The 18488-nt window shown below is 37.9% G+C and overlaps 2 protein-coding genes across 3 annotated transcripts in view; both read left to right on the plus strand.

Moving 5' to 3' along the window:
* LOC139150999 (uncharacterized protein DDB_G0283697-like) overlaps positions 1 to 14706 on the plus strand; it is a 29330-nt gene extending 14624 nt beyond the window's left edge. For both annotated transcript variants that reach the window (XM_070723524.1, XM_070723516.1), the window contains exons 4-6: positions 780 to 852; positions 4004 to 4119; positions 12018 to 14706. In XM_070723524.1, the coding sequence (XP_070579625.1) occupies positions 780 to 852; positions 4004 to 4119; positions 12018 to 12071 (243 nt within the window). In that variant the 3' untranslated portion in view covers positions 12072 to 14706. The remainder of the gene's footprint in view (positions 1 to 779; positions 853 to 4003; positions 4120 to 12017) is intronic.
* Positions 14707 to 17638: 2932 nt separating this feature from the next.
* LOC139151014 (serine-threonine kinase receptor-associated protein-like) overlaps positions 17639 to 18488 on the plus strand; it is an 86194-nt gene continuing 85344 nt past the window's right edge. The window contains exon 1 of the mRNA XM_070723534.1: positions 17639 to 17790. Coding sequence (XP_070579635.1) covers positions 17649 to 17790 — 142 coding nt within the window. The 5' untranslated portion in view covers positions 17639 to 17648. The remainder of the gene's footprint in view (positions 17791 to 18488) is intronic.

The raw sequence follows: 18488 nt of genomic DNA on the forward strand, positions 1-18488 counted from the left end.
TTGTTTCAAGCGTTTTCATTCAAATATTGCATGACGGCCTGCTATTCTTGGATTCTTTGGAAGAAATAAATACAGTATTTTTACCAATGATATATGTGTAAGGCCATATCTGTTGCAAAGTAGTGTTTACAAAGAGTGGGAAGCACTTTGATGTGTAGTTACGGAGGACAAACCAATTTATGACAGGGAACTCAGAAGCCAAGAAGACAGGCAACAGAACTAGATATTAAATAAAAATATCTCTAAAAATAAAATGCCTATCTTCTAACATACCGGTATCTGCCCATGACAGATATGTCCTGTACATATCTGGACAAAACTCAAAATTGATATCTAAACACTTTGTTGCTGGGTGTGATTTATTGTTATTATATCATAACAGTATATTGAAATTCTGGCATGGAACGTCAAAAACGGGTTTTGCTCAAGCTAAGAGCTTGTCCGTATGCCAACCCTGGTATATCACCAATATACCATGGTTCTTTTCACGTCTCGACCAATCAGATCGCTGCATTTGCGCCATCAATATACTGGTATGATATAATTCAAATTAGCTGCCACCTGGCCATGGTTGTAATTTTTTTATGTCTAGAACCATTGGCCAGTTTACCCAGATTTGTTCATGTGTAGTCTTTTTGCAGACATGTCTGAGCAGATCAGTTTCAATCAAATTTGTTAAAAGGAAGTGTACTCTGAAACACATCTTGTCTTGAGAATTTGTTAATTTGTAAGAGTAATTTGTAAAATTCTAAGTCTTCAATTACTTTTCTTATTCATAGAGTAATCATGGAGAAAGATCACAAGACAAGAGAGAAGAAGGAGATGATGATATTGTAACTAACATTCCTGAAGGTACATTTTAATTCATCTTTGGATAATGTGGGCCAGAGACCCAAATAGTGTCCAATATCACCAAAATGTCTATGTGTGTGTTTGTGTCTGTCTGCCCATCTGTCCATCCATAGACAGATTTTGTTCTGGTCATAACTAGAAAACTGTCAATCAGAATGTTATGCAATTTGGCACATAGCATAACATGGGGAGATCTAGATCCAATTAGATGATGGTGTGTGTGGGAAGTCTCAAGAACCAAATTTGACATAACTTTGGAAGCACTCAAAGTGTTCTAGGGTCTAAATATGATAAAAGTTAGGTGAGCTCGGATTACCAATTATAAGCTCATTGCATATTTAAGAAAATTATTGTACATTAGATCATACATAAAATTCCAATTCATAAAATATCAAGGATTTCTTAGGTATATTTTGATACTTATTAAGGTCTAATTATGCTGAAAGTTGGATCAGCATGACATATGGAGTATCAGCTCAATTGTATATTGAATGAATTTCTGTAATGAGGCTGTATATGAATACGTGAATATGTGTGCATTGATTTGGACTGGACCTCTGAAGTGTGTTGGTCAAGTTTAGGTCTAGTTATGCTGAATATTTGATAAGTGTTAGATACTTGTTATTTGCTCATGTACAGATTTAACGAATTTCAATTTATGGTAGTATGCACCTTGAATTTTGCTCATGAGCTTATTTAACAAATTTCAATATGCACCTCAAAAGTGAAAGACTTAAACTTTTGTTCAAACTTTCCATAATGAAACTTTCAGCAATACTCTTACCAAATCAAGAATAAAAATCGGGGGTCATCATGCAAATTTTTATACTAGAAAAACAATTTACCTAACATGTACTGATTTTTGAAATTCAAAATGGCTGCCATCCCTGTGTTAACTCCATAAGGAAAAATAAAATTTTTGATTTCGATAAACTGAGATGGTTAAAATATTTCTCACTCCAAAAGCTTTCACAAGTGGTAGATCAGGAAAGAATTGTAAAAGTTTGAGAGTTCAGCGCCCAAATATGGGCAATCACATGCATTTCTGAACTACCTCGATTCTGGTTGCTACGTGCTGTGTTATCCGCAAACGTTCCATTCGTACACAAAGCCAGCGCTGGATTAGGAAAACGTCTGCTCGCTCAAATCATAGTTGCGCGTGACAACAGTGTAGCCGCGCTGGTGACAACCGCTTCTGTTTCTAAATTCTAGTGAAATCCTGTGTATACCAAGTGCGTGCCTGTTCAGTATAAATTACAAGAAATTGACATCATGCTTTTGTCCTTCTAACACCTCCATTTCAGCCTGGATTTCTGTTGGTCTCGTAATTGTATGCATGTTGCTTTGCGCTTTCTAGAATTCTGCAGGTAAACAAATAACGTCATTATGTATGTCAATGATACCGCATGCATTTTTATCTCCTTAACAATGTTGAATATTATGTAAGCTACATATTTATCATTCAATAAGGTATATGATAAAACCTTTACGGCCCTGATACGGCTTTTGTGGCCCTTGGTCGTACGGCGTACGGGCCCTTGCACGCTCGGGCCCTTCCACCGTACGACCTCAGGCTGCAAAAGCCTTATCAGGGCCGTAAAGATTAGTAACTACTGGCACATTCAATTAATCAAAATGTTATGATGTCTGTATTTTGGGAATAGGTGGACATGTGTTGGATCCATCTTGTACACGTCTTGATCAAGAGAAATCATTTTCATTATTTTCTAGAAAGTTCATATACATACCTCTGATGATACACCACTGAAGCTAGGCTGGTATGCACCTGTCATGTAGCATGTGTGTAACAGCCCTGCAGTACAGCAATGTAACTGGAAAGTAACCGCGGTAATGCAGCATAGCTGCTGTGACTGGCATGCACCTTGAATGCTGCAGCACTGTTACAGTCATGTTGGGCATGCATGTAGCAGAAATGCAGCACTACTGTTACAGTCATGCAAGCGCAGGAGTGTAACAGGAATGGTGCAGCACTGTTACAGCTAACCCAGTGTAGAAATGTAACAGGAATGTAGCACCACCATTACAGCCATGCCAATTCATGAGTGTAACTGCACTGGTAATCAAAGGTCACAAGGATAAAGCTGTTTCAACTCATTTTTGAGGCAGCTCCTTGATTTTAGCAAAGTGCTATTCAGTTGCTAAATTCAATTCATATCATTTCTGAATGGCAGCCTTATGTCGTGATTTCCTAAATGTGATTAAACTCAGATATTACGATTTATTCAGACTGTAATGGTTATTTTGTTATCCCGTTCTCTTTTTTCTGATGATGAGAGTAGAAAACAACTAACATATACAGGCTGAATAAACCGTAGCACATGATTTAATCATGCCTGCAACACGACTGACATAACTACACTGTAACAGAAGTGCTGCACTGCAGTTACTAGCCAGTTATGCTACATCACTGCAGACTTTTAGCTGTGTAGTAAACTAAATCGTAGACCATAAAACAAGAGACAGGCAACTGGGGTCTTTTCTTTTATGTCTTGTGGGTTGTGTTAATCCAAAAATGGAATTTTCATTATCACCTTAGCCACCTTGGAATGGGATCGCTGCCTTTCTTTCTGTGCATGCATATGTCAGACTAGGACCAAGCCTTACCAGTCAATATGCTGATATTGCAAAATCCTTAGCATGCACACTCAAACCACACAAAGTTTATCAAAGTAACAACTTATGATGATTGGACTGATCTAAAAATGCTGTGTGAAAACAAGCATTATATAATACTGCCACACATTGTTCACAAAACTGAAAATGTAAGGCGGTAAGAATAGCTCCATCAACAATGATGTTAACAGTGGTTGATCAACTTCACGACTCGTAAAATGCGCTCTGGTTTGCAACAGTAGAGTTTGATTTGTTCAAGAAAAATACCAGTCCACTCCGGAACAAGAGACATATCATTAAGAAGGTTAAATGAACAATGTCACACATTGATAACAAAGATAAAAACATGAGACCTTATAAGAAAAGTACATGGCAAAAGGCATGATACAGGAAGTGGTACAGTGAACAATACTATAGTGATGGGGATCAACCAATGTGCATAATTCTTACACAAAACAAGATGTCCATATACAGATACAGGACATAGGGTAATTTATAAAATGTTGTGTATTTTCAGGGGAGAATTACATGGTGAAAGCGTTTTTCTGCACACTCTGTGATGTTGTTTTGCTGGAAGGAAGACAACAACTTGATGAACATTGTCGGGAGAAATCTCATTACATTGAATTTCAGGTAAAGTATATTATTATCAGGTTACTGTGATGGAAGGACACCTGAACTCTGCTAACTTCTGTACCGGTATATATCAATACATAGATATACAAACTCACACTAAGAGTTCTATTAGCAATTTATATATACCATTGTAGAGAAATGGAATGTTGATTATTAGTCCCCACGGACGAAGTCCCGGGGGGACTTATAGATTGGGTCATGTCCGTCCGTCCGTCCGTCCATCCGTCCATCCATGCGTCCGTCCGTCCATTCACGCATATATCTCAGACATGCCCTGGTCAATTTCTTTCAAAGTTTGCGCAAGGATAGTACCCTATATCATACAGATGCACATCAATTTGTTTCACAATGCGATCAAATTTGGCTGTATTAGAGGACTTTTTAGTTTACACCTACATAGAGTCCCATGTATAAGGCAGTTCTTCATAGACTCCCATGTATATAATAGAATCTCACACCCCCAAGGACCTGGGATCAGATTTCTCACACGAGTTGGGGATGTTTTGTCTCACACGAGCCGCAGGCGAGTGTGAGACAAAATATTCCCAACGAGTGTGAGAAATCTGATCCCAGGTCCTTGGTGTGTGAGATACTCTTTCTCACATGACCATAAAATACGTGATATTCACATGGGGCACGTACAACATTATCTAAAATCGTGACAACTCTGTCGTCTGCCACTGTACTTTGACCTGCTTACTTTGTAGTTCTAGTCCGTGTGTTACTCGTCATGCAATTGGATAACATTTTGCGTGCGGAACGAAACAGGCTGTTTACAATCCAATCAGAGCTCGTGTAATATTTACTGCAGAGTGTGGGACGATTTCTGAGAGTGTGGGATCGATTTTTCCCACACCGTCGATCCCGCACTCCCAGCGGCCAGGAATGTGAGAAAGGCAGTTCTCCATAGACTCCCATGTATAAGGCCGTTCTCCATAGACTCCCATGTTTAAGTCAGTTCTCCGTAGACTCCCATGTATAAGGCCAAGAAATATAAAAATTTAGTTTCTCATCGTATTCATATTGCAAAAAGGATGCAGTGACACAGTTTTTAGACCCCACGGATGAAGTCCAGGGGGCTTATAGATTGGGTCATGTCCGTCCGTTCATCCATCCGTGAGTCCATCCGTTCACGCAGATATCTCAGACATTTTGACAAAATGTCATGTGACCTCAGTGACCTTTGACCTCAAATATACATATTTGTCTATAACTCAGTAACCACAAGTGCTGCACCCTTCATATTTGGTATGATGGGAGACCTTATGACGCCACATATTATACCTCATTAATTATGTGCATATCTAATTTTGAGGGAGCCAATAGAACTAGAGGTCTGATTTTTGGCAAATAGGGATAACTTAGCAATAAAATTTTTTTGACAAAATGTCACGTGACCTCAATGACCTTTGACCTCAAATATACATATTTGTCCATAACTCAGTAACCACAAGTGTCACACCCTTCATATTTGGTATGATGGAAGACCTTATGACGCCACATACTGTACCTCATTAATTATGTGCATATCTAATTCTGAGCAAGCCAATAGAGCTGGATGTCTGATTTTTGGTATATAGGGATAACTATAGGATAGAAATTTTTTGACAAAATGTCATGTGACCTCAATGACCTTTTACCTAAAATATACGTTTATGTCAATAAATAAGTAACCACAAGTGCTATGTCCTTTATATTTAGTAGGATGGGAGACCTTATGACAACACGCGCTTTGCCTCATTAATTATGCACATGTCTAATTCTGGGCAAGCGAATAGAGCTAGAGGTCTGATTTTTGGCATATAGGGATTTACTAGCAATACAATTTTTTTACCTTCTCGTGTCTATTTATAGACGGAGAAGGTATTAGATTTGAAAACCAGTATGCTGGTGTCAACTTCTACTTCCGTCTGTCAAGATCCGTTGACGTCATGCCATTGTGATGGGTCATATCATAAATTGGTGGAGGTGTTCATGGTTTAGGTTGAGATGTAGGAGAACGATTTTGAGCTGTGACAAAAATCAAGGGACTTAGCGGCATAGCCACAGTGTTAAGCCTTTCTCCAAGGTTTCTTAGCTGACTATGATCTATTACAGACTACTGAGCTGACGTTAGGGGTACTCAATTTGTGTTTGCTCACTCTGTGTGCGCTAGTGTTTGGTACTGCGTTGCGTGGATATCCCCTCATGGCCTCACGTGATATGGGCCTAATGCATAACCTGCAGATAATCATATGCTATGCCTCTGAGTCTGAAAACGGTCATTATGTAAGCCTGTCGGCATTTTCGTAGCATTTTTTTCTCATTTAATTTTGCAAAATATCGGCGAGTACCTCAATATTTCAAGATAACTCTTTCTTCCCATATGAACGAAAATGAGTGAAAGTTTTAGACAGGAAAATCGGACGTCGGCCATGTTCAATGTTTACAGTACAATCAGAAGTTTATGTGGAGGAAATAACTAACAAACACCGTTCATGATGCCCGCCCTCTAGAGGCAGATCTTCCTATATGAAATACCACATTTGATGCTTGTGGAAAGCTTGACCACACAAAGGAGCAGTTTAACTTTTAGAAAATGACAAATTGAATAAGAGGGTATTCTGAAAATGTCAAATACTGAGGAAAAATGCCCAAATATTCAAAATAAACAGGTTAACTGACTGGACAGCCATAAAAAACAATGAAAATGTTTATGATCAAAAGTTTTTGAGATGTGCACATTTTAACAAATACAGAAATTATTAATATTATAAATATAAGACCAAACTATTTTTTCAGAGATGGGACAGGTTGGAAATGAGGGGTGAGAGACAAAGGCACTCCTATTGCTGCATGTGGATGCAGCCACACCATTCAACTGACAGCATACTTCTTCACTGTGTTGGGTTCAAGTTCCATATTCAGGGCTCGAACTTAACTTTTTTACTTACTTGCCCTGCGGGCAAGTTTCCAGAAATTTTACTTGCCCGATGAACAAACTTACTTGCCCGATTTTTTTTTGTCTGTTTACATTGTTTGGGCAGAGATCACAAAGACCAAGCAATCTCAAAATGTGGCCGACAGCATCATATCGATGCAAGTTCTGTGTTGTCTATATTGATAATCGTGTTAATTTTTACGATCCATTAGTGTTGGTCTTCGTGATCTCTGCCCACTCGTCCACCAATATTCTAGTGCAGGATTGGGGTCATATAGCTGAAGGGGTGGCCCATCAATTGATATTCGCATCAGCAAATCTCTTTTCCTGAAGTTTTGAAACTTCCGTTGTCGTTTCCTTTCATATACATATCGCACTTCTGCTTCTTCACTTAACTTTCCACTGAACTCGATGCTGCGATCGCGCCATTAGCTTTATCACCGTCGATTTCTGAGTGGCCAGCCGGTTGAACCTGTACTGTATCCCCTGACACAGATCCTGTTCCGGAATCTGTGACTTTATCTGGCGTAGATTTCAAAAATATACATGAAAACAGGGTGCTTTGCTTCGCTATGACGTACAGTCTGCGTTGTCTCAGTCAGGTCACCACGTGCAAAGTGGCTGTTGATATTACTGACCAACACCCCCTGGGAGTCACTAGCGATAAACAAGTGCAAGTAATACGTTAATGAATAGACCTTTTCCCGGTTATCCCACAATGCATTGCAGTGACTTTATCAAACACCGTATATAAGCTCAAAACAGCGAAAACATGCTGATTTGTTTTATACAACGGATTGTTATAGAAGAATGACACAAATGTGCAATGCCAAATAATGCCCCGTGTATAATATAACCATCAGCTACGAAAATACAGGTCAGGGTGTAATCTGCCATAGAGTTCTATGAGTAAACGTACCCTGCGTGTACCCTACGGCTAAAAAGTTCTATGCGTAACGTACGCCTTGTATACCCTGGCACGCACTGCATCATGGAACCGGTAAAGAACTATTAGACTTCCCGAGGGAGGAAAGACAACAACTGGATATCACTTGCTGAATGTTGACGTCCGGCTTGTCGGTTGTGGTACCCGTTTCAGTTCCTTGACAATCGATAACAGCAAACATTGTTCCACAAAGTTTCTTGTGTTTTTTTTTTCCCAGAACATGTAAATTTGATCAAAGTCTATCACTTGCCCGACCGGGCAAGTGTAATTTATTTTTACCTGCCCGATGTCAGGTTTTAGTTGCCCCGGGCAAGCGGGCAACCGTTAAGTTCGAGCCCTGATATTGTACTGACTGTCATACAAGGATAACAAAGGCAAATCAAATCAAATTAGAAAAGGATCAATGCTGTTGTGTGGATTTTGCTGAACATGGCTGATTTTAATATTTCGCCCTATATATTTGGTATCCGGCAAAGGCATATTTTGATGTAAAGTCAAAATTAACACTACATTGCTGACAATATATGTTACCGTTTCTGCATGAACTTTTCTTTTTTAAATTATAGTATATTAGTACTTCAAACAGATTAACAATTATCGTAATGTTAACCCATAATTTTACATCACAAAGACTGTAATTCTGCCAATTTTTTTTATTTTTCAGTCATTTATAAATTTTGCACTGCACAAGATGATTGAACAAATTGCAATGTTTGAATTTGTAAACTCAAAGAATAAAAATCCTTTGGTCACAGATTAAATTATTTTTTGAAAAGAAATTTACTTTTAAACACTTTTAGCATATATTCTTTACACGTGGTCATGTATTTCAAGGAAAATATGCCTATTAAAAACAGTAATTTCTTCACTTTCAATTTTTTTTCAATACTATGACAATTATCAGCCATGAGGTTTTACAAACACAAGACCAGATAAGTGTTTTTCATCATTTCCATAGGACTCTTTGGAAATTCCATCAAAAACAGTTAAAAGTGACTTAAAATGTTCACTTGGTATACACTTAATTTACAGATGCCAGGTTGTGTATTTCACATGCACTCAGGTCAGTAGAGAAGTGCATCATTACTATTTTGGACTGTTAATTCTTATTTCTGAATTTTTTAACTTTTTTCCACATTGAACTATCTTTAGGCAGTTTATACTGTAGCTTACAATTTTTTTGATTGATGTATTTAATCATCTCTTGGGTTCTTTGGGTCCATATCCCACCTCATCCCCTACATCATCAACTATTTGCCAACAACTCTATGCCAACAACCATTTACCTGATCTGGCCACACATTAGAGAAGGTACAGTGTCATTTACGGTATTTTTTTTCAAAATGTCACGTGACCTCGATGACCTTTGACCTTGATTATACATATGCATATCTCAGTAACCACAAGTTCTATACCCTTCAATTTTGATAGGATAATAGACCTTAAGATATCACATCTTGTACCTCATTTATTATGCACATATGTATTTCTTGGCTGGCCAATACAGATAGAGGTCTGATCTTTTTTCCCGATTTAGAACCATAACTTAGACATGCCTCGTGTTTCAAATTGGAAACAACGACATAGACCTATGTGCCCATAGATCTCAACATATACACTCCAGTGATACTTCTTAATGACCACATTTCCCTGCCCCATCAAGACTAATACTCCTATTACAAGTTGGGACTATGTCATTGTCAATGACTTGTTAACATGTAAATTTTCCCATGTTGTGCAATATGGGAAACAGTATATTTTGAACTGAAAATAAGTTACAAAGTACATTTATCATAATATTCCTTTCTTGTGTTTAGCTCACATTTGTGTTTAGCTCACATTTGGTTATACCAATGTGAATTTATCGTATAAGCTGAAGTCGATGGCGTCTGTATGTATGTATGTATGTATGTATGTATGTCAGTGTGCCCTCTAACTAACAGGATTACAGAAAACTTTTGAGTCAATTTGAAAATTTGCTAATTTTTCTTGAGTCACCATGTATTATTTCCTATTCAACTCAAAATTTTCTTGCGTCACAGAGAATTTTTTTGCGTCATGGCGCGTCATATTGGCTTAGAGGGCACACTGGTCTGTATGTATGTATGTATGTATGTATGTATGTATGTATGTATGTATGTATGTATGTATGTATGTATGTCTGTACGTACAGTATGTCCGTCAACATCAAAAACACACAAACCGCTGCACGTTTCAGCTTGGTATTTGGTGTGTGGATGCATCCTGGGCTATAGATGGGATTTTGTTCAAATGAAGTCTGCATTGCCAAAATTATGCAAATGAGCTTACAAAATGTGAAAATTGTCAAGAATTAATAACTCGAGAACCGCTGTTTTGATTGCTTCGAAAATTTGTGTGCAAGTACCTTAGGTGAACCTAATACAGTTTTATGAATATTGTGAAGATATCCTTAATTTTGTATTTTTGCTGATATTTTTTTTGATTTTTCTCATTTTCAATTAAAATTCTTCTTCTCTGAAACCCCCAGCCCAATCGCTCTCAAATTTGGGTCAGATCTTTGTGAGGGTGTTACTCTTCTAATTTGTTGAAATTATGACAAAATTGGGAAAATTACTATTATGGAGCAATTTTGTCATTTTTGGTCAAAAAATCTTAAACAGTATTTTCTTTTTAAAACCCCTGGACAGACAGCTTTTATATTTTGTACACAGTCGTACAGAGATGACAATAGTTAGATATGTGGAAATTGTCCTGAAATATACAAATTTGTATTTTTAAGACAATATTGTCATTTTTGGTCAAGAAAACTTGTTCTCAAAATTACTTGTTTGATAGTTTTGTAATTTGGTATAAAGTCCTGAGGGATGTTATTAGATAAATTTTCTGCTCAAAGTGTTGGGAAACTCCCAAATTTGTATATTTTAGGTAATTTTCTCAGTTTGTGACCTTAAATGACCCACACAACCCAGGATATGTTGTGAGACAGTTTAGAAGGCTGTGAACATAATTTTGTCATATTTGGTATCAATTTGTAGGAAAATTTGATCCAGAAAACAAAGCTGAGGTGCATTTTTTCATTGCGAACCAATTTTTGCAACTTTTCTATGTAAGACATACAAGAACTGATGAGAAATTTGGATCCAGGATAATTCCATATGTTGTAATCACCGCCCACAGTGGAAGGCATTTCATTATTTGTAACTAACTTAAGTGCTGTTTACATTAGAATGATAACACTCATCCCATTAATTAAAAAATCCCCAAGGTTGTAAATACATTTCCTGTCATCTGGTCTTATGTAATACTAAGGGGTGGAACATTTGATATTCAGGAGGGGGTAGGGTCTAGAAGATTGATGAGGTAGCATTACTTTTTTACCAGATCCCTTGTACATTTTTTACCCACTCCCACCTTTTCTTTTTTTCAAGCCTTCTCTGTCTTTTTTTTGTTGTTGACATTTGCTTATGTATTTAGGATCTGCTTGTTCCATTGCTATAGAAGTTGATATGTATGTTCCTAAAGATGACCTCCAGTACCTAAGTTGCAGACCTTATTTGCTTTTGTCATTCTTGTTTTTCCTGGTTTAAATATTTCTTGAATGGACCAATTCAAATCGAATGTGAGCACACTGTCCTTGACGGTATTTTTTTTATAGTTGTCTGGGGAGGGAAACTTGTAGATTAAGTTCTGTCTGCCCGTCTGTCCGTTCATGAAAGTATCTCAGACATACCTTGGCCAATTTCTTTCACAAATTCTTTCACATGGATAATTCACTCAGCAAACCACCATGGAAATTTGAATACATCATGTGACATATACCTAGATATTACGCATATTGTGGAAAAAATTAGCCCTATATTTTTCCCAGCCGAAATGATAATTTCTGTTAAAAAACATTTTTCAAAACAACCAACCAATGCCTTTTCCAACTTGACAAAATACCATCATAATGTTACTGCACAGGGACAATGTCATGAAGGATTACTTGTTTCATATCAAATACACTGGATTTTTTTCATCTAACTTTAAGAATATTTTTCTTCACAGAAAAATAAAGTGGCTGCAGATGGGAAGTCTTCGGGAAAGCACAGTACAAAATAGATGAATAAACATTTGTTGTATCAATAATATGTAAACACAGTTTACTTGATGTCAGTCATACCACTGTATCCAGTTGATTACTCAATTTTTATTTTTTTAAACAAAATTTTGTTGAATTTAATACAGACTCAGTACATTTTGTTCAAAGCCAGAAGCACAATTCATTAAAGTAGAAAGTAAAGTTCATTTTATAAAGTGATGTATGGGACAGAGATGTATGAAAGTGTTGACCTGTGTTTTCTGGCCTTCACTGTAGTATTGATAGGTGTCAAGAAACATCTGGTAAGAGATTAAACTTTTTTGGTCAACCTCAAACTCCAAGGCCATAATGACCGAATGTGTTTTTTTGAAAAGTGACCTTGAGTCAGCTAGACTAATCCATGGCTGAGTCAGCTAGACTAATCCATGGCTGAGTCAGCTGGACAAATCCATGGCTGAGTCAGCTAGACTAATCCATGGCTGAGTCAGCTAGACTAATCCATGGCTGAGTCAGCTAGACTAATCCATGGCTGAGTCAGCTAGACTAATCCATGGCTGAGTCAGCTAGACTAATCCATGGCTGAGTCAGCTAGACTAATCCATGGCTGAGTCAGCTAGACTAATCCATGGCTGAGTCAGCTAGACTAATCCATGGCTGAGTCAGCTAGACTAATCCATGGCTGAGTCAGCTAGACTAATCCATGGCTGAGTCAGCTAGACTAATCCATGGCTGAGTCAGCTAGACTAATCCATGGCTGAGTCAGCTGGACAAATCCATGGCTTTTTGTATGCCATGTGCTGTCAGCTATAGATTGAGACATCTCAAAACCTGTCCAACAACTTTTCTTAAACTTGACCGTAGGTCATTATGCTATTGTGATGGGATTGAGTTTATATCAGACAGTGAAAATTTTCCGTAAACGACAAAAACTCACAAACTGCTGAACAGACAGCGTTGATATTTGGTACAGATGTTAAGACTATGTTCATGGTTATGATTTGTTAAAATGCAGCCAAACAGATCAGGAGTTACATAGATATGGGAAATTGTTGACCCTTTTTTAACTAATTGATTTTAGGGGCCTTCCATATACATGTATGTATTTTGAAGGTACACCATTTTAGACTGTTTTTAGACAATATACAGACTTTGACATTCACATTCCAGAGATTAAGTATTCATGACGTCACATGTTACAGTCTTTACTGTTAGACAATGAAGTTACAAGTTTTAGTTTAGTCGTCAAGCTAGCACAAGTATCTGTCCTTGTGTTCTCACAGGAAATTACAGGGAACAAATAATTATTTGAAAACTTTCACATGTCCTTTAAATGAAGATATATTACAATTAAAACCTGTCATGGATGGATTGTTTTCAAATGATCTGAAATCCAGTGAAGTTCATGAAATTACACAAGGTATTAGACAAAAAAATGACCATGACTTTGCTGCCCCACTTGATCATCTTGGCGAAAGCATGCGCATCAAGAAAGATATCCAAATATTGCACAGAGTCATTAAAAACAATCAGCCTACAAAGACATTTAGCAGGATCATGTCAATTATTGCATATTTAATGAATGTTTGAAATTAGGGTGATATGTCTAGAACTACTACAGCAAATTTGATTTATCTTTGTTCAGACAAAGACCTCTTTGTAATAAGGGTAGCAGGGAAGATTGGCTTTATGTTTCCACCATGGTATGGACAAATTCCTGTGGTGGCCTTCTACCAAACTTTTAGCAGTAATTCAGTTTATTCCTGTCTTAGCTTCAATTACTACTTTCAACATTTATTTCATTCTGATTTCCTTAGCTTAGTGTATAATTTTGTTATCTTAATTACTGTCAACTTAGCTTTGCAACACGTATTCTAACCTCATACTGTTATACCTAATATAACCCCAAAATTTTTCAAGAGATGCATACATGATTGTCACTCAACAAACCATTTAAAATATGTCTTCTGCTTTTTTCGCCATATACATGTCCCTTTTCTCACAAAAATGGGCTTAAAATCGCGATGTGAAAAATAGTCTTTCAGATATGTTGCACATTGACTTCGTGGTCTGTCTAATTCACAGTGAGTGGGCTTGTTGATATATGCCGATAATACTAGGCGGTCATTATGTCCAAGTGCCATTGGCGGTACTTTTCATTATTTTCATTGTGTTATTTTAGAGTATCTTTGTAAGGATTTTAGTAAAGAAATTATATTTTCAACTTAACCTTTCTTTAAACCACTCATTTGATTGTTCTCATGTTTGACATGCGCTATTGTTCAGTTGAAATGGAGTCGGACTTGTTAAATCTGTGCCGATATGTATCTTTTACTGTCTTTGACATTTTTATCTACCACTGATGATTTTTGGCATAACTAGATTAAAGCAACAAGTGCACTTTGCATGTACGGCTCAGTAAGCCAAAAAAGTGTGTTCAAAAGTACCAGGTTATGTACTACTCATATTCAGTTTAGACAGGGAGAAATTTTTACCACAACATAAAATGTTTTGCTTGTTTTCCAATGTTGCCTTTGTACAGCTGATGAGTGTTTTATTTTTGCGATGTAAAATTTGATTGACCCAGACATTTTGTTCATATTTTAGTAGCATTTATTAAAAGCTATAGAAGCAGCCTTGAATTGCTGTGTAAAGGAATGTCAACTTGTAATCCAACGTTATCTTGTAGAATGACGGTAATCAACATGACTGTGTGCAATTTGTGTTTGAAAGACAGCACTCATTCAAAACAAACACTTTCATATCAAAACAACAGCCTTTAAGATTTCTATGTACTCCCATTCTTTATTTTCTTTCATTGTATATCAATGAAGATCAACAGTAGCTAGTACAACAGTGCTATAAAATAAGAACCTACCAGTAGGAGATAAGAACACTAATGAAATGAACAGTGGGTAAAAACCTCTGCTACAACAACCTCTTGCAATAAATTGCAAACCTGAAAAATTCACCAGATTCAACTATCAAAGAAATCCACATAAAATGATGTGTGAAAAGCTGCATGGAAGCTGCAAAATCATAGACTGTTCAGCAAACAACCATAGATTTCATTTTATAGGCCTTCTATTGTGTATGTAACTACCTCAGGGTTACTATGGGCTTATAACCTGGTCAAAAACCATGATGTGAATTTTGAATGCTCCAAATTGATAATATATGTGAGTATCTGTCAACAGATTTAAAGTCATTCATTCATGGGAAATATGACACTGCAAAATATAAGACCCAGTAAATATCACAAGATCATATAGTCAAATTCCTAGGACTTTAAATGTTGTAGATTTGCTGCACACTGCTCCACGCTGGTGATAGCAAATTGATTCAATCTACATACAATTGCTGTGAAGGTCCTTACCAGAATGTCCAGATATCATGCAGTCTTGTTATAAGCCTTGACTTCCTCTAGAAGAATATGGTGACCCTCCCTCAAACTATTGTTCGTATATAAAGTTTTAAAATTTTGATATGATCAGACCAGTTATACTCGGTAGTAACTCTGAAATCCTCTGGGTCTGCCAGTGTCTGACCTGCTTCATGTAAGGACAGCATGAGACAATGATTGACAATTGTTATGATACTGTATGTGTGACTGTGTGGTAAGACAATGTCTTTTCCAGAGTGTGTTTTCATGGCAAATAGTTTGCTTTGAAGGTGAACAGATAGCCTTGATACTCATACTTTATTAGAAAGGGTGAATATTTGGAAAGTCTCAGTACATGCCTGGTTGACACAAGTGCTTACTCCTCATGGCAAAGGTGGGGTATGCTTTATTTTATGTATGTTGGATTGTATCAGAAAGTTTTTAAATTATTAATTGACTATACTTGTAAACATACAAACAAAAACAGATAAACACCACTCTTTATTGACAATATTAATACATATACAACTCTTTATTAGTTCCAGAGACCAGCTCTGGAACTGTTAGTTTTTGCTCACTTTCCTTCTTTCTTTCTTTCTTTCTTTCTTTCTTTCTTTCTTTCTCTATTTCCGGTTTTACTACCATAGAACATGCTATACACAAATTTTACCTTAATTACCCAGAATGCATTGCGACACGCTTATGACGTCATCGCTCAGCTCGGACGGGTTTTACGGGCATTTCTTGTTTGTTTATTTATTTATTTTTTATTTGGCATTGCTCAACTATCATATTGCGTTCAGTTATTAATAATTCTAGCTTTATTTCGCTTTGTTTTTGTTGCTTTTTGATTTTATTTTTCTCTAAATACTCGCCGTACGTGGCGCTATACTGTTTCGCCCGAATGCTCATGAAACAACATGGCCGCGTATCGATCGCCTCGCTCGCACAGAGACTGAAAAGTAGCCTTTCCCTAAAGTTTACAAGCGCGGCTGGGCACATCGTGTACCTAGGCGAGGTGGGTGTGCTCGAAAACGATGATCAATGCAAAATTTGGACTCAAAATCGGCTGTTTTGGCGGAGAAACTGCCCGCCGTATTTCTGAGGAGCCACCAGCGGTTTTTCCTATATCAGTCTGCGGGGCTGTGGTGGGAGGCCGTTTAACGCCGGTAACACACAGCCCTGCCATGCAGAGCTAGGCATTCATAGTGAACGTACTGTCTGTCATGCACCGGCATGCGTTGGCTGCACGTAAAAGCAACTCAACTTTCCAAGATCAAATGGTCAGTATCTTGTGAAAACAGCGACATAGCAATGAAAATTGTTTTAGTCTGTGCTTTTAATCAAATGAAAATGCATGTGGCTCAATTTCAACGGCCTAGGTCCGATGTTTCCTCTCGTCTGATCATCGTCGTAAATGACACCCCTCTTTACGGCAACAACTCAGCGCTACCCGTCAAGCGATTGATTTTTGCGTAGGTCAGCGGAGCGAAAATTATTGCTCTGGCTCGCGAGAATGTCGTCTGATAAACATTTCCGTGCGTCGTCGCCCCCGTATGTATCTGTTGCGTTTTTACCGTACATGTAGGCATTTGTAATCGGTGTACTGTAATTCCCCGGACTGCCTTGCTTTTAGTTGTATTATGGTGTTTACTGCTATCAGCCCTGAATATTAAAATCCAAAGCAGTCTTTCATTCTGCACCTATCTTTGTCACACATTCTCTTGTTTCTTCCGCTGCTCTGGTCTCTGGAACTTCGCTTTTGCTTGCAAATGCTTTCTAGTTTGTTCTTTGTTGTATATGGAAATAATTACATATTAAAGTAATAAACAAACTCGCATAAACAAATAGACAAGGAGACTAAGCCGCCTGTAATATCATGTGACAGAGAGAGTTTAGTAAGCATGCAGGTAAAGCCAAAAAAAAAGTTACATCCCTTTATGCATAGTTTTTGCATAAATATTTGCTATCTCACACTGCAGTCATTTGTTTTGAGAAACCTGCTCCAATCTGGTTAAAACAAGATTTAAAGTTATTTCCATCCTTTTTTTTAACTTTAATGTCGCCCTTTTACGTAATATGCATATGCACTGAGTAAATTGTCTTTTTAGCATACTAAATAATATCTGTCGGTTAATCTCATGATGTTTGCAATGCTTTTCGTGTTTCGTGTCTCCGGCCAGCCTCAGGAAAATCAGGACAGGAAGGCAGCTTTCGAATGAGGGCGCTGTCCATACCATCCAAAATGGCTGCAATCAAACAGACTCCTCTGACGTGCAGCGGACACACACGACCTGTCGTCGATCTTTCCTTCAGTAAGATTACCTCAAATGGTTATTTCCTGATAAGTGCGTGTAAAGGTATGTTTCTGATCGCAGTTAGTCATTTTAGATACAGAGATAGAGACTTGTACTGTTTGATGACAGACCCCGAAAATGTCAATCTCAGCCACACAGTCCCTCCGTAGCTCTGCATGGCAGGGCTGTGTGTTACCGGCGTTACACGGCCTCCCACCACATGTGGTGGGAGGCCGTGTAACGCCGGTAACACACAGCCCTGCCATGCAGAGCTAAGTCCCTCCGTAGCTCAGCACTTGTTAGCCCTGCGTACAGGTCTGTGTGTTCCCGGCGTTATACGGAAGGCCGTATAACGCCGTGAACACACAGACCTGTACGCAGGGCTAAGCACTGGTCAGCATCAATTTGACCCTATGCCGATTGGACCCAAGTCAATTGGACCCCGTGATTGATCGCAAGGTTCTACCAAATCATGAACTCATACAATTTCTTCGAGCATCGCTTTGATTTACGTAGTTTAATGTTTGGAGTTCACTGGCAATTGACGAAGTCTAAGACGACCACCGTGTATCGGCCTTGGCTCCAAAAGCTCGCCAAAGCTAGCCCAGCAAATGTACCGTACATACTGTACTTATCTACTATCTCCATGCTGTACTTCACTGTTTAGCACTGCTGGCCGTGTTGCCGTCTCCGAGTACCAGCGCTGTCGAAGTGAATTTCGTTGCACAATTATATAAAGACCAGAGACTTGAGCAATACAA

The sequence above is a fragment of the Ptychodera flava genome, chromosome 2, assembly GCF_041260155.1.
Source record: "Ptychodera flava strain L36383 chromosome 2, AS_Pfla_20210202, whole genome shotgun sequence".
Lineage (NCBI taxonomy): Eukaryota > Metazoa > Hemichordata > Enteropneusta > Ptychoderidae > Ptychodera > Ptychodera flava.